A 14882-nucleotide genomic window follows, 5' to 3' on the forward strand; every position below is an offset into this window, starting at 1 on the left:
GAGAGATCAGTCACGAGTCTTATAGGTCTCCCTTTATATGTGAGGGCACGTTTATCCCTTGCTGCTTTCAGAATTTTCTCTTTATCCTTGTATTTTGCCAGTTTCACTATGATATGTCGTGCAGAAGATCGATTCAAGTTACGTCTGAAGGGAGTTCTCTGTGCCTCTTGGATTTCAATGCCTTTTTCCTTCCCCAGTTCAGGGAAGTTCTCAGCTATAATTTCTTCAAGTACCCCTTCAGCACCTTTCCCTCTCTCTTCCTCCTCTGGGATACCAATTATGCGTATATTATTTCTTTTTAGTGTATCACTTAGTTCTCTAATTTTCCCCTCATACTCCTGGATTTTTTTATCTCTCTTTCTTTCAGCTTCCTCTTTCTCCATAACTTTATCTTCTAGTTCACCTATTCTCTCCTCTGCCTCTTCAATCCGAGCCGTCGTGGTTTCCATTTTGTTTTGCATTTCGTTTAAAGCGTTTTTCAGCTCCTCGTGACTGTGCCTTAGTCCCTTGATCTCTGTAGCAAGAGATTCTCTGCTGTCCTGTATACTGTTTTCAAGCCCAGCGATTAATTTTATGACTATTATTCTAAATTCACTTTCTGTTATATTATTTAAATCCTTTTTGATCAGTTCATTAGCTGTTGTTATTTCCTGGAGATTCTTCTGAGGGGAATTCTTCCGTTTGGTCATTTTGGATAGTCCCTGGAGTGGTGAGGACCTGCAGGGCACTTCCCCCGTGCTGTGGTGTATAACTGGAGTTGGTGGGCGGGGCCGCAGTCCGACCTGATGTCTGCCCCCAGCCCACCGCTGGGGCCACAGTCAGACTGGTGTGTGCCTTCTCTTCCCCTCTCCTAGGGGCGGGATTCACTGTGGGGTGGTGTGGCCCGTTTGGTCTACTTGCACACTGCCAGGCTTGTGGTGCTGGGGAGCTGGCGTATTAGCTGGGGTGGTTAGGCAAGGTGCACGGGGGCGGGAGGGGCAGGCTTAGCTCGCTTCTCCTTAGGTGATCCACTTCAGGAGGCGCCCTGTGGCAGCGGGAGGGAGTCAGATCCACTGCCGGAGGTTTGGCTCCGCAGAAGCACAGAGTTGGGTGTTTGCGCGGAGCGAGCAAGTTCCCTGGCAGGAACTGGTTCTCTTTGGGATTTTGGCTGGGGGATGGGCGGGGGAGATGGTGCTGGCGAGCGCCTTTGTTCCCCGCCAAGCTGAGCTCTGCCGTCCGGGGGCTCAGCAGCTCTCCCTCCCTTTGTCCTCCAGCCTTCCTGCTTTCTGAGCAGAGCTGTTAACTTCTGACCTCCCAGACGCTAAGTCGAGCTTGCTGTCGGAACACAGTCCGTCCGGCCCCTCCGCTTTTGCCAGCCCGACTCGGGGGCTCTGCTTGGCTGGCGAGCCGCCCCTCCGCCCCGGCTCCCTCCCGCCAGTCCGTGGAGCGCGCACCGCCTCGCCGCCCTTCCTACCCTCTTCCGTGGGCCTCTCGTCTGCGCTTGGCTCCGGAGACTCCGTTCTGCTAATCCTCTGGCGGTTTTCTGGGTTATTTAGGCAGGTATAGGTGGAATCTAAGTGATCAGCAGGACGCGCGGTGAGCCCAGCGTCCTCCTACGCCGCCATCTTCCCTGGCCAACTAATCTTTGACAAAGCAGGAAAGAATATCCAATGGAATAAAGACAGTCTCTTCAGCAAGTGGTGCTGGGAAAACTGGACAGTGACATGCAGAAAAATGAACCTGGACCACTTTCTTACACCATACACAAAAATAAACTCAAAATGGATGAAAGACCTCAATGTAAGACAGGAAGACATCAAAATCCTCGAGGAGAAAGCAGGCAAAAACCTCTTTGACCTTGGCCACAGCAACTTCTTACTCAACACATCTCCAGAGGCAAGGGAAACAAAAGCAAAAATGAACTACTGGGACCTCATCAAAATAAAAAGCACAGCAAAGGAAACAATCAGCAAAAGTAAAAGGCAACTGATGGAATGGGAGAAGATATTTGCCAAATGACATATCAGATATTAGTATCCAAAATCTGTAAAGAACTCATCACACTCAACACCCAAAAAACAATCCAGTGAAGAAATGGGCAAAAGACATGAATAGACACTTCTCCAAAGAGAAGTTGCCAACTGACACATGAAAAAATGTTCAACATCACTCATCATCAGGGAAATATAAATCAAAACCTTAATGAGATACCACCTCACACCTGTCAGAATGGCTAACATTAACAACTCAGGCAACAACAGATGTTGGCGAGGATGCGGAGAAAGAAGATCTCTTTTGCACTGCTGGTGGGAATGCAAACTGGTGCAGCCACTCTGGAAAATAGTCTGGAGGTTCCTCAAAAAATTAAAAATAGAACTACCCTATGACCCAGCAACTGCACTACCATGTATTTATCCAAGGGATACAGGTATGCTGTTTTGAAGGGACACACGCACCCCAATGTTTATAGCAGTACTATCAACAATAGCCAAAGTATAGAAAGAGCCCAAGTGTCCATCAATGGATGCATGGATAAAGAAGATGTGGTATATATATATGTGTATGTATATATGTGTATATGTGTATGTATGTATATATATATATATATATATATATATATATATAGTGTGTATATACATACATAAACATATATATATATATATATATATATATATATACATACATAAACATATATATATGAAAGTATTACTCAGCAATCAAAAAGAATGAAATCTTGCCATTTGCAACTACATGGATGGAACTAGAGGGTATTATGCCAAGCAAAATTAGTCAGAGAAAGACAAATATCATATGACTTCCCTCATATGAGGACTTCAAGACCCAGAACAGATGACATAAGGGAAGGGAAGCAAAAATAATACAAAAACAGGGAGGGGGACAAAACATAAGAGACTCATACATATGGAGAACAAACAGAGGGTTACTGCAGGGGTTGTGGGAGGGGGGATGGGCTAAATGGGTAAGGGGCATTAAGGAATCTACTCCTGAAGTCATTGTTGCACTATATGCTAACTTGCATGTAAATTAAAAAAAAAAAAAAAAAAAAAAAAAAAGAACGTTAGTAGAAGACTTGGTGAAATCCAAATAAATCTGGGAATTTAGTTAATATTAATGCACCAATGTTGGTTTTTCAGTTTTGAAAAAGGTGTCATGGTGATGTAAGATAACATTAGGCAAAACTGGAACTGGGTCAAGGGTATGTATACAGGAACCATCTACACTATCTTTGCAACTTTTCTATAAATCTAAAACTACTCCCAAAATAAAAAGTTTATTGAAAAAAATGTAAATTAACTCTATTCCAGGAGCAGCAACTCCACTTCTTCCCATCCACTTCAAACAAGTCCTTGCAGAATTGCACAAGGAGGTGTGTACAAGGGTCTTCACTGCAGAACTGTTACTATCAAAGAAAAAAAAAATAAAATAATTGCAACAGAATGACTAAAGAAACCATGAAATATCTATATTACGGAATATTATAAAGCACTTAAAAATGAAATATCTACATGTATTGGGAAGATACAATGCTGAGTGAAAAAATAGACTGTGGAAGGGTACTATGAGATATGGTAAGAAAAATGAAAAGATAACACACAAAACCTTTCTATATATACTCCTGGGGCATTTATAAACACGTCTATGTTGAGATAAAGAGTGTTCACAGTGGCGACTTACATAAGGGAAACTAGAATTCAAGATGGTGGCCAAGGGGATTTGAGTTTTATTCCAAGATGTTGAATTTATTGTACAAGAAGAATGCCTACATTATTTACCTGGGGAATTACAAGTGATTAATTTTTTTAAGGTAGGGAGAAAATTTTCCTCTAACATTAGAGAGAAAATGGCAGGGTAAGGTTCTGGCAGTTGCTATGGTGCAATAATGCAGAGGGCATCCCATGGAGACCAGCAGTATTACTGGAGGCCCTTGGCCGGAAGCCCAGCCTAGGTCCCTGAGACAAGCACGTACTCTCGTGGTAGATGTTACAACAGCAGCTGGCCTTAACACTGGAGAGGCCAATAATGTCATGTTCAATGTATTTTGTTTCCAATAGAGGTGCAAGCACCTCAATGCCTTGAGGGCTCGTGCAGCCACCTGGATTAAAAAAAAAAAATCCCCATGTGCTACTGAAAGAAACTGACTTCTTCCCCTCTACTCCAGCTGACCTTAGAATCCAAGGTTTATTTTACACTCACTGTCAAGAATAAAAGCAGAGCCAATCAGGACTACTGCCGTTGTTTTAGATGACAAATGTCAAACTATTCTGGCAGATATGGAAGATACTGTCCTTTTCTTTTATACTCATTATCCTACATTAAGCCACATTGAACTTCCTTATAAGATAGGACTACAAAAACACATGGAATAGGTTGGAGAAAATTTAACTCAGAGCATATATTTAAATAAGTGCTTAAAGCTCCATTTAAAATACTACAGTTTTCCTTAATATGTTTTAAAGAGATCATTTCCCACCAGTAATCAGATATTTTTAAAATAACATTTGAGAAGCTTTAGCTATACAATTAAAAGTAAGTTTCTCCTCTACCATAGCTAAATATATTTCAGATGATGAGAAGCCAAGGCCTCCTTCCAACTCTCAGTCTTCATTCAAACAGGTCACAGAGATTCTGTAGTTCATCATTTTAATAGCACAAAATTAACACAATACTCTTTGCACTGAGACAATAAAACTTGAACCCTGCTGAACCCAATTGCGCTTTCTCTGTGCTTACACTTAGGTAAATGATATGCTGGAAAAAGTCACACTCTAAATTCACAATTGCAACCCTCAATAGGCAATGAACACCACCAACCACTCCCACACATCTCTAGTTATCTCACTCACCTCCTCTCCAAATGACCATTTTGAATCTTATCCATTCTCCTCAAACCTCCAACCGTCCACCACACCATCCCTTTCCCTCTTATGCCTCTCCCTACACCACTCCTATTTTATAGATAAAATAGATGCCATAGAGGACCAAGTCCCTTATCTTCCCAAAACCTAGTATGCAAACCTGTTCCATCTACTCCAATTGTGACCTTCCCTCCTGTAACAGAAAGGTAATTATCCCTACTCCCAAGGCTAGTTTGAGATACCAGCCCCTCCTATCCTGTCAAAATCAATCACCACTTCTTTCTCATGTGTAATCAACCTCTTCCTCTTAACAGGATCCTTTCTATTGGCTTTTAAATAGGCTCAAGAGGATCTAACCCCACCTGCCTGCCTTCACCAGCTTCCCATCCCTTCAGATCTCTCCTTCCCTTCAAAGCCAAACTTCTCAAAACAGTTGTCCATATGTGTCTCTGTCACATCAGCTGCCACTCACTGCTCCCCCATTCCAATATAGCTCCCAGCTCTGTCACCTGACAAAACAATTCCTGCTAAGGTCATGATGACTTTTTCAATCTAAATCCAATACATGTTTTAAATTTTTTTTTTTTCAACGTTTTTTATTTATTTTTGGGACAGAGAGAGACAGAGCATGAACGGGGGAGGGGCAGAGAGAGAGGGAGACACAGAATCGGAAACAGGCTCCAGGCTCCGAGCCATCAGCCCAGAGCCCGACGCGGGGCTCGAACTCACGGACCGCGAGATCGTGACCTGGCTGAAGTCGGACGCTTAACCGACTGCGCCACCCAGGCGCCCCAATCCAATACATGTTTTATATCCAACATCTTATCTGACCTCTCAGCAGGATCTGACCACTTATTTCTTCTTAAAGTACTTTCTTCTTCCCTCAGCCTCTATGAAAATTTCCTCCTAGCCCTCTGGTTGCTCCTCCATCTCCTCTCCAGGCTCACCCTCCTTCATCCGGCCCATAAATGTGGTAGTTCTTCACAGCTCAGTCCTTCCACCTCTCTTCCTAAACAATCCCACCCCTGTCCTTGGCTTCAATTATGACCAATATGCAGATGACTCACAAATTTAAAAACCCAGCCCAAACCCTGCATCAGAACTCCAGGTCTGCATATTAACTTTGTTTGCTATTTTCTCTTGAATGACTAAAATGTAACTCAAACTCAATACATATAAAACTGATCCTCATGATCTCCCAAACTTGATCTTCTTCCAACATTATCTATCCCAATAAATAATGGTTTGGTTCCAAATTCAATCAATCACAAACACTGCAATATTACTATCTCTCAAATCTATCTCAGCTACTGTCACCCACTCTAGTCATTTCTCTTGGGCTTTTGCAATAGCCTCCTATGGGATCTACCATAACCATCTGTTCCCTGGTTGGTGGCCAGAATACACTTTTGGAAGCATAAACTCATCCTTCTCTTTAGACAAAACATTTAATAGATTCTTATTGTTCTTAGGATAAACACACAGACAAAGCTCTTCAAAAATGCATTTAAGATCCTGAGTTGGCCTGCCTCCTCCCTACCCTTTTCCTGTTCCTCACTCTATTCCAGAATAGCCACCTGGGTCTTCTTCCCAGCTCTTGTCTTCACTGTGCTCGTTCTCACCACTGGCCTTTTATATAGCTTTCTCCCTTGCCCAGAGACTCTTCACACAGTCTCCTGCTTCTCATCTTTCAGACAGCAGTTAAGCATAAGTTCTTCCTGGAATCCCATCCCGACTTGGTTGGTCTCCCTAGGATTTGCTCTCTTAACACTATCTAGCTCTTTTGCATAGTACTGATTGTATTGCAATTTTGCATTTATTTGTCTTTCCCAGTAGACTCCACTAAGGTCTACAATGCAAGGAATCAGATCTCTTTTAGCTCAATTTTGTATTTCTAGTATCTAGCACAGTAGTATGCTTTTAATAACTATCTGCTGAATCAACAAATGAATGACCATCTACAACACTTGAGGTTGAAAACTTTTCTGCTAAATGTCCAAATTCAATGGGTTCTTGAAATCAGGTCACTTTTGTTTGGGACCACCGTAAATACCTTCTTCCCTTTATATCTAAATTACTTAAGATAGCCCTGGAAAATGAATCCCTAGCTCCAGCTTGCTTTTCTCTGATTCACCCTATGTAAAGCTGATAGGATGCTGGGGCAGCATCTTCTTATGGGCAGTCAAGATGGTAATAGAAAAGGGGACCAAGTAGGGAAAAAAAGACTGCAAAAGGAAAGGGAAGCTTGAAACCATTCATTTGAGGCTGGTAAGAAAAACTCTAGGACCAAATGTTAGATTATCTTAATATGTGAAGAGATGTTATATTCAAGAATCAACAGATTAATTTTTGGTAGCTCTGGATGAAAGCTTCTGGGAGACAGAGCTCAGCTTGATAAGAGGAAGACCATTCAGTCAATTAGAACTATCTCAGTGTGGTCACTCTTTTTAAAGCCATTAACTGTGTCATGACCCAGTGAATTCAAACCTTGTCTGGTGAAAGGCATAGCACAGAGAATGGTGGTTCTCAAGCATTTTTGTATCAGCTGTGGAAATCTTTCTTCAAACAAAAGTTTTGAGGAGAACCTCATATGCCAGACTGATACATGGGAGCATCTCTGAGGGCAGATGACTGCCACCTCCCCACTGCCCACGCAACCCCTCTCTGCCACTGCAACAGGAGCAGCCTACTGGCAGTTTCTACATAGAAACATGCATGCTTCCCCTGCCCAGTCCTTCTCAGCTTTTACTGAGGTGGGGGTGGAGTGGAGGATAGTACTTCTCTTTTTTCCATTTTCTTTGATCAGCTAATGAATATGATTTTTCCATGAAAATCCTTTCCTCAACATAAATGTAGATTTTGTTCTTTTCAAAGAATTTTTCTGTGTACGTTTACCATGTTGCCTTAACTTTACTGTAAATTCCTTTATGGCACTAATCTTTGGTCTCCTGCTTTGGAATCACATATAATACCAAGTATAGTAGGAGGTAATAAAAAAAGAGGAAAGAAAAACCCAAACCCTTCTGATGTGAAAAGTGAAGGCATTTACTCCAGGTCTGATTCATAAAAATACCTAACACATGAATAGAAAACACAGGAAAGTGAAGAAACAATTTCATATACACATTCTCCATGTTTTAGCCAATCCCAGTCCCCTCTCCCTTTTTACCCCCACAGATCACGATTATACTTGTCTCACATTCTTTCCTCAGAAGAAGGAAAGCAGATTCTTTCCAGAAAGCAGTTCCAAGAGATGGAATGCTTTTCATAGGAAAACCTGCTTTGACTGGTATCTCTAGGGAAAAAGCTCACTCTTATTATATGTCCTGGTCTTATTTCCTGTATCTTTTTTAATGATTATAATTCATGGATAAGAATTCCAAATAAAAAAGTTTGAATTTAGACCACTGTACTTAGTCCACTCACAGGAGGGATTTTTCCAATTACAAATTAAAGAAGCTTGTGCTCCACTTGCTTCATAATGTAGAACAATTTCTAGGTGAGTAAGTCTAGGTGATAATAGCAGTGGTGACGGTAGTAGAGACAAATGTGTGAAAAGTACTTTCCAAAGAAGCATTTATATTTTCCCAGAGGTATTTGATAACTTTTATGTATTTTTAGGTTAATTTCCTTTTAATGGATTCCTGTTCTAAGAAGCTAAGGCAATGGACTTCTGAAAAAAAATCACATTTGTATCCTTCAATTCTGATTTAGAAGATCAGATATGGACATGGTATAAATCAGAAGTTTCCACTGTTGATGTTATGTATTAAGATGCATAAATATTTACTGAATATAGTATAGTAAGCAGTATATTTTGGGGAGTAATCAAAATGCTGACACATTCTAAACTATCAAAGGAATTGTTCTTGAGGAAGAACATACATTTATGGTGACATTTTCACATCTCCTAAAATTTTATGGTGAGGGACTCTACATGATATAATGAAAAATAACTGAATTTGGAATCAGGACAACCTGGCTCAAATTCTGGCTCTATTACCAACTAATAAAGTGACTAATTATTTCTCTTACTGCACCTCAGTTTCCTCATTTATAAAATATAAGACTTGGACATTCACATCTGAAGTTTAAATTCATCCTACTCTACAAAAGGAATGCCCCTAATTAGAGTGCACTGACAATATCACGTTGTGACTTCTATGTGGAGACATAGAAGACATAGAAATGGTTTAATAAAGTGCTTTTTAGGAGTTGGTGACACACTTATCAATTCATTCACTTACTTGCTCATTCACTCATTTTAGCATCATATTCACACACTATCCAAATAAATTCATGTCAAGTGTTCTAGTAGGTTATGTAATTTTTAAGTAACAGGTCTTATATATTCTGCTAGATATAAAATTAGCATAAATTAACATTTGGTTTATGTTTTCATCAATCAAAAAGGACAAAGGCCTCTAAATCTCCTAAAAATCACCTAATTTTATCTCAGGCAATGATAGTCTCTGACACATCAGGTACGAGCACCTCAATTAACCATACTTTAGCAATGATTTTATGAAAGTGACACAGAAAACACAGGGAACAAAGTAAAACTAAATGGAATTACATTAAACTTAAAAACTTTTGTGCATCAAAAGACACAATCAATAGATGCAATAAAAAAAGTGACCTCCGGGCGCCTGGATGCCTTGGTCAGTTAAGCATCTGACTCTTCATATTGGCTCAGGTCATGATCTTGCAGTTGTGAGATCAAGCCCCATGTCGTGCTCTGTGCTGAGCGTGGAGCCTATTTAGGATTCTCTCTGTCCCTCTCTCTCTGCACCCGCCCCCCCCCCAACTCTCAAAATAAATAAGTAAAGTTAAAAAATGCCATCTATGGAATGAGAAAAAATATTTGCAGGCCACATGTCAAATAAAGAGTTAATATCAGAATATATTAACTCCAACAATTCAACCACAAAAAAATCAAGTAACCTGATTAAAAAAATGGGTAAAGAACTTGAACAGACATTTCTCCAAAGATATAAAAATGGCCAACAAGTATATGAAAAGATGCTCAATACCACTAATCATCAGAGAAATGCCAATCAAAACCACAATAAGATACCACCTCACAGCCATGTGGATGGCTACTATTAAAAAACCAGAAAACAGGGGCACGTGGCTGGCTCAGTCGGTGGAGCATGCAATTCTTGATCTCAGGGTTATGAGTTCAAGCCCTGTGTTGTGTGTAAATATTACTTAAAAACAAAATCTTAAAAAAAACAAACAAAGAACCAGAAACAGAAAATAATGTGTTGGTAAGAATGTGGAGAAATCAGAACCACTGTTAGTGGGAATGTAAAATGCTGCAACTACCATGGAAAACATTATGGAGGTTCCTCAAAAAATTAAAAACAGAACTACCATTCAACCCAGCAGTCCCATCTCTGGGTATATATCCAAAAGAATTGAAAGCAGGGTCTCCAAGAGATATTTGCACACCAAGGTCACCGGCGCACTGTTCAAAATGCAGAAGAAGCAATCCAAATGTCCACTGAGCGATGAATGGATAATCAAAAAGCGTTCAATGGAATAATACTCAACTTCAAAAAGAAAGGCAATCTTGTTACATGCTACAACATAGATGAACCACCTTAACGACGTTATGGTAAGTGAAATAAACTAGTCACAAAAAGACAATACTCCATGATTCCACATGTATGAAGTATCTAAAGTGGTCAGTATTATGAACTGAATTGTGTTCTCCACAAATTCACATGTTGAATATGAACAGTTAGGGCTCTAACCCCCAATGGGACTGTATTTGGAGACAGGGCCTTTCAAGAAGTACTTAAGTTGACTGAGGTCATAAGAATGGGGCTCTAATCAGATAGAACTGCTGTCCTTATCAGAAGAGGAAGAGAAGCAAGAACTTCTTCCATCTCCACCCCCTCTCATCTTTCTCTTTGTTCTCACAAACAGAAGGGGTCATGCGTGGTGGACACAGTGAGAAGGAGGTTGTCTACAAGCCCATGTGAGAGGCCTTACCAGAAACCATCCTGATGGCACCTTGATCCTGGACTTCTAGTCACCAGAGCCTTTGAGAAAATAAGTTTCTGGTTTTTAAGTCATCCAGTCTTTGGCACTTTGTTATGACAGGCGTAGCAGACTAACACACTCTATTTTATTTTATTTTATTATTTTTTTAACTTTATTTTTTAAAATTATTTTTATTTATTTATTTTATTTTATTTACTTTATTTTCTACTTTATTTTAATACATAAAATAGAATAGTGGTTACCAGGGGCTGGGGGATAGAGGGAGAAAGAATTGTCTAATGGGTATAGAGTTTTCAGCTGCAAAATAAAAAAGCTCTGGCGATCTCATTTTGGAAAATGTGGGAAAATGTGGGAAGATCCACTACCAATAATAGGACTCATGACTTAAAACAATGAAGAGAATTCAATTTAGCTTTTAAAAAAAGCCCACTTCTTTGCACTTAGTGATTACATTCCCTAAATTCTTTTCTCTTATAGACATAAGAACAAAGGACTTAAAATCTATAAAATTCTTCATCATTGTTAATTAAAAATAAATCTATTTTTCACATTTCCCTAAAGAAAATGAGCGAAGTATAACAATAAACATTTATGTTAGGTTTGTACTTATCCTTTTTACTCTAACTAACTTAACATGTGGGATTATAGAGGTTTGGGCTCACGCTGCAGTAAAATTTCTCTTATTTGCTGGCCTAAAAAAAATTTCCAGAAATTAGTGGGCTGTGCCACCCAGAGGGAAAAGGCCAGACACAGCTGGGTTTCAGGAGATCATCCACAACAGGGTTTTTCAACATTGGTACTACTAGCATTTGGGGCTGGATCATTCTTTGTTGCTGAGGCTCTCTGAGGCATTGTAGGATGTTTAAGAGCATCCTAGGCTTTACCTACTAGATTCTAGTAGCCCCTCAAGTTGTGACAACCAAAAATGTCCCAGACATTGCCAAATATCCCCTCAGGGGCAAAATGACTCCCATTCTAGAAAATAGGAGGCCATGGATGAATTGATGATTTAGCACAAACTGCAGAAGTAGTTAAGATAGGGTGGTCCAAAGCTAAAAAGTTAATATTTATGATCTAAATTCTGATATACAAACTAAACAATATAAGTTGTAAGATAATTGTGGGCAAGGGGTACAGGGATAAAAACAATAGACTTCAAAATGTCAAGAGACATGTGTGTCTATTGCTAGAAAGAAAGAACATTCTAAATATGTTACTTGCCACTTTTTGTGTGTGTCCTCAAGGAACTAAAACCATAGTTACATTTGCTATTTTCCTCTTTTAGACTGCCATCTGGCAATCCACACTTCCACTAAAAAAAAAAAAAAAAAAAACTGCAACCAATTGGACTAAAATAGTTAATGCACCACCCCACATGCCAAAAATATGCCAGGGAATCTACGGTTTGCTCAGTAATGCCCCCAAAGAAAGAAACTATTGTCTCCCAAAAGACAACGTCCTTGAAAGACAAAAGCAAGTAACTAGCAGAATGCTTACCCAACTTGTGAAGTTCCCCTCCTACCTTTGGGGGATAAAGAATCAAACAGTAGTAGAAGAAGAAAACAAAAGCAGTTATACACAACAGGCAAACTGAAGTCATCAAACTCATTTATTATATCCCTAAGACATGACATACAAAGTTAAAAAAGGAAAAAAAAAGTCCACTAATCAAATACAGAACACAACTGACTATAGTCATTGTATTTCCAGTGTCATGGTAATTTGTTAGGAATGAGTGAAATAATGAGACAGTGCATCGAATCTCTGTCACACAACTCAAAACAGGCAGTGTAAAGATTCTTCACAATAATGAATATAAGGTTCATCACAGTAACTTAGTCTACCACCGCTTCCTTTTTCTTAGCACCCAAAAGTTGTCAAAAGACAAACTGTCACAACCAAACTGGTATATCCTTAGAGTTCTCTTTCACAAATCCATAAAGGCAGTTACCAACAGAGGAACAGCAATTATCAAATATAAAAATAAGCAGAAAACGAGGTACCATTCATTTGACAAATGTTTTGTTAAATGTGACCATAAATTTTATATACTGAGAACTTCTACAAGAACTCACCTAGATGTAGTAAGGAGCAAGACGCACAAGGTCCTGGTTCACAAGGAGTATACATCCTAGCACATGAATTCTAGTGGAATTATCAAACATTTGCAGAAAGTAACACCATAAAGCAAAGTTAGAAACACAAGGAACGTTTTCAAAGAGAGGAGAGTTAACACCCCAAGAAAAGAGTTAACAGAGAGAACAGAAGACTTGAAGTATCATTATTGGTATCACAGATACTGAGAGAACAATTCATTTGTAAGACAGAACAGATTGTGACATAAGAGAACATTTTGAATAAACACATTTAGATACATCTGTGTGAAATCTTAGAAAAACAATGATAAAGAGAAATCCTATAGGTTTTCAGAGAGATAACATGTAAGAGATTTTCAGATACTCAAGGATTGACTACAGTCCAACTTTAACAGTACATAAAAGAGCGGATTTCATCAAATCAATGAAACAAAGACTAGTAAGTGAAAAACCAAACTGTAAAAAGATACATACTATACAGTACTATTTATAAATATTTTTAAAACATCAAATATTTTTATGAAAATGGACTCATACAATAAAAATATAAAACCCTTATGGCCATGATACGTTAAGAGGGAAGCAAGGGGAGCCTGGGCGGCTCAGTTGGTTAGGCATCCAACTCTTGATTTCAGCTCAGGTTATGATCTTGCAGTTTTGTGAGTTCAGGCTCTGTGTCAGGCTCTGTGCTGACAGTGAGGAGCCTGTTTGGGATTCTCTCTCTTTCTCCCTCTCTCTCTACCCCTCCCCTCTGTCTCTCTCAAAATAAATAAAGTTTAAAAATATATTACAAAAAAAAAAAAGAGGGAAGCAAATAGGTCAGGTCAGGGCAGTGGCTTGATACTTCCCTAAGAAGAAACTGCCACCATCACCAGAATCATACATGATCTCAACATAGAGGACAGAGTTCAGGAGACAGGGAGAAAAGAAGAAATGCAAAACCTTATTAAGGAAAAGTCTTTTCTCTTACTGCAGGTAAGAAGGGACTACTATATAACAAATTAGCAATTAAAAAAAAAAAAAGGAAAGTAAATATAACAATATTAACATCAGGCAAATTGGAATTAAGCGGAAATAGCATCACATAGAAGGACAGCAAAAATCTCTCCTGGATAAAATATGCAACTAGTCAAGTTGTCATGGCACAAACATTTATGTACCTAATAACATACCTTCAAAATACACAATGCAAAAACTGATATCAAAATCAGAAGAAAATAACTTATTCATAATCAATGTATGATTTAACACATCCTTCTCAAAAGTCCACATTTCAAATAAATAAAAAACATAAAAGATTTTAACAAGCTTCACCACATAAATCCACATAAATCTATAAAGGCACACACAAACACACACAGAAGTAAATGTAGAATACAAGCAACAAAGAGCTTAAAAGGTAACTATGTATTAGGCCATACACGTGCACACATACATACACACACCAAAGTGCCCAAAACATCAAAGCATAAGCCAGAGTCTCTGATCATACCTCAAAACAACAAAAGGATCTATATCTGACCTGTTTCATTTAGACTGGCATCAGATGGACAAAAATCTAAATGGCAGCTTGGGTGACGTTACAGAAAAATGGGCATTTATAGAAACTTCAGGTAGGAATATAAATTTGCAATGCCTTTTTACAAAGTAACTAGTATTATCTATCAAAATTTTAAATGTTGTACCATTGCTTCAGCAATTCTACTTCTAGAAATCCCTCATAAAAAAAAGCACACATAATTACAAACCAAATTTGTATAACGACACACAATGAAATGCTACTTATAGCAGCAAAATTGTAATAACTCAAGTATCTATCAACAGAAAAACAGTTAAATTATTTATAGTACACCCATTACATAAAAATGCAAAGCACTGACTTGTAAAGAATCTCCCAAGACACAGTGTTGCTTTCTTT

General features: G+C 38.9%; 1 protein-coding gene and 1 long non-coding RNA gene across 10 annotated transcripts in view; one reads left to right on the forward strand and one right to left on the reverse strand.

Annotated features, from left to right (window-relative positions):
* The window catches only part of UBE3D (ubiquitin protein ligase E3D), a 248345-nt gene that overhangs the window by 184866 nt on the left and 48597 nt on the right, over positions 1-14882 (reverse strand). The window contains exon 9 of one of the 9 annotated variants that reach the window (XM_058734589.1): positions 3968-4093. The exons of the other annotated variants lie outside the window; for them this stretch is intronic. Within the exon in view, the coding sequence (XP_058590572.1) occupies positions 4066-4093 (28 nt within the window). The 3' untranslated portion in view covers positions 3968-4065. Of the gene's footprint in view, positions 1-3967; positions 4094-14882 lie in introns of those variants that run through there. 9 annotated transcript variants of the gene reach the window in all.
* LOC131514500 (uncharacterized) overlaps positions 1-14882 on the forward strand; it is a 31955-nt gene that overhangs the window by 11935 nt on the left and 5138 nt on the right. The window lies entirely within an intron of this gene.

Source organism: Neofelis nebulosa, chromosome 6 (assembly GCF_028018385.1).
Source record: "Neofelis nebulosa isolate mNeoNeb1 chromosome 6, mNeoNeb1.pri, whole genome shotgun sequence".
Taxonomy (NCBI): domain Eukaryota; kingdom Metazoa; phylum Chordata; class Mammalia; order Carnivora; family Felidae; genus Neofelis; species Neofelis nebulosa.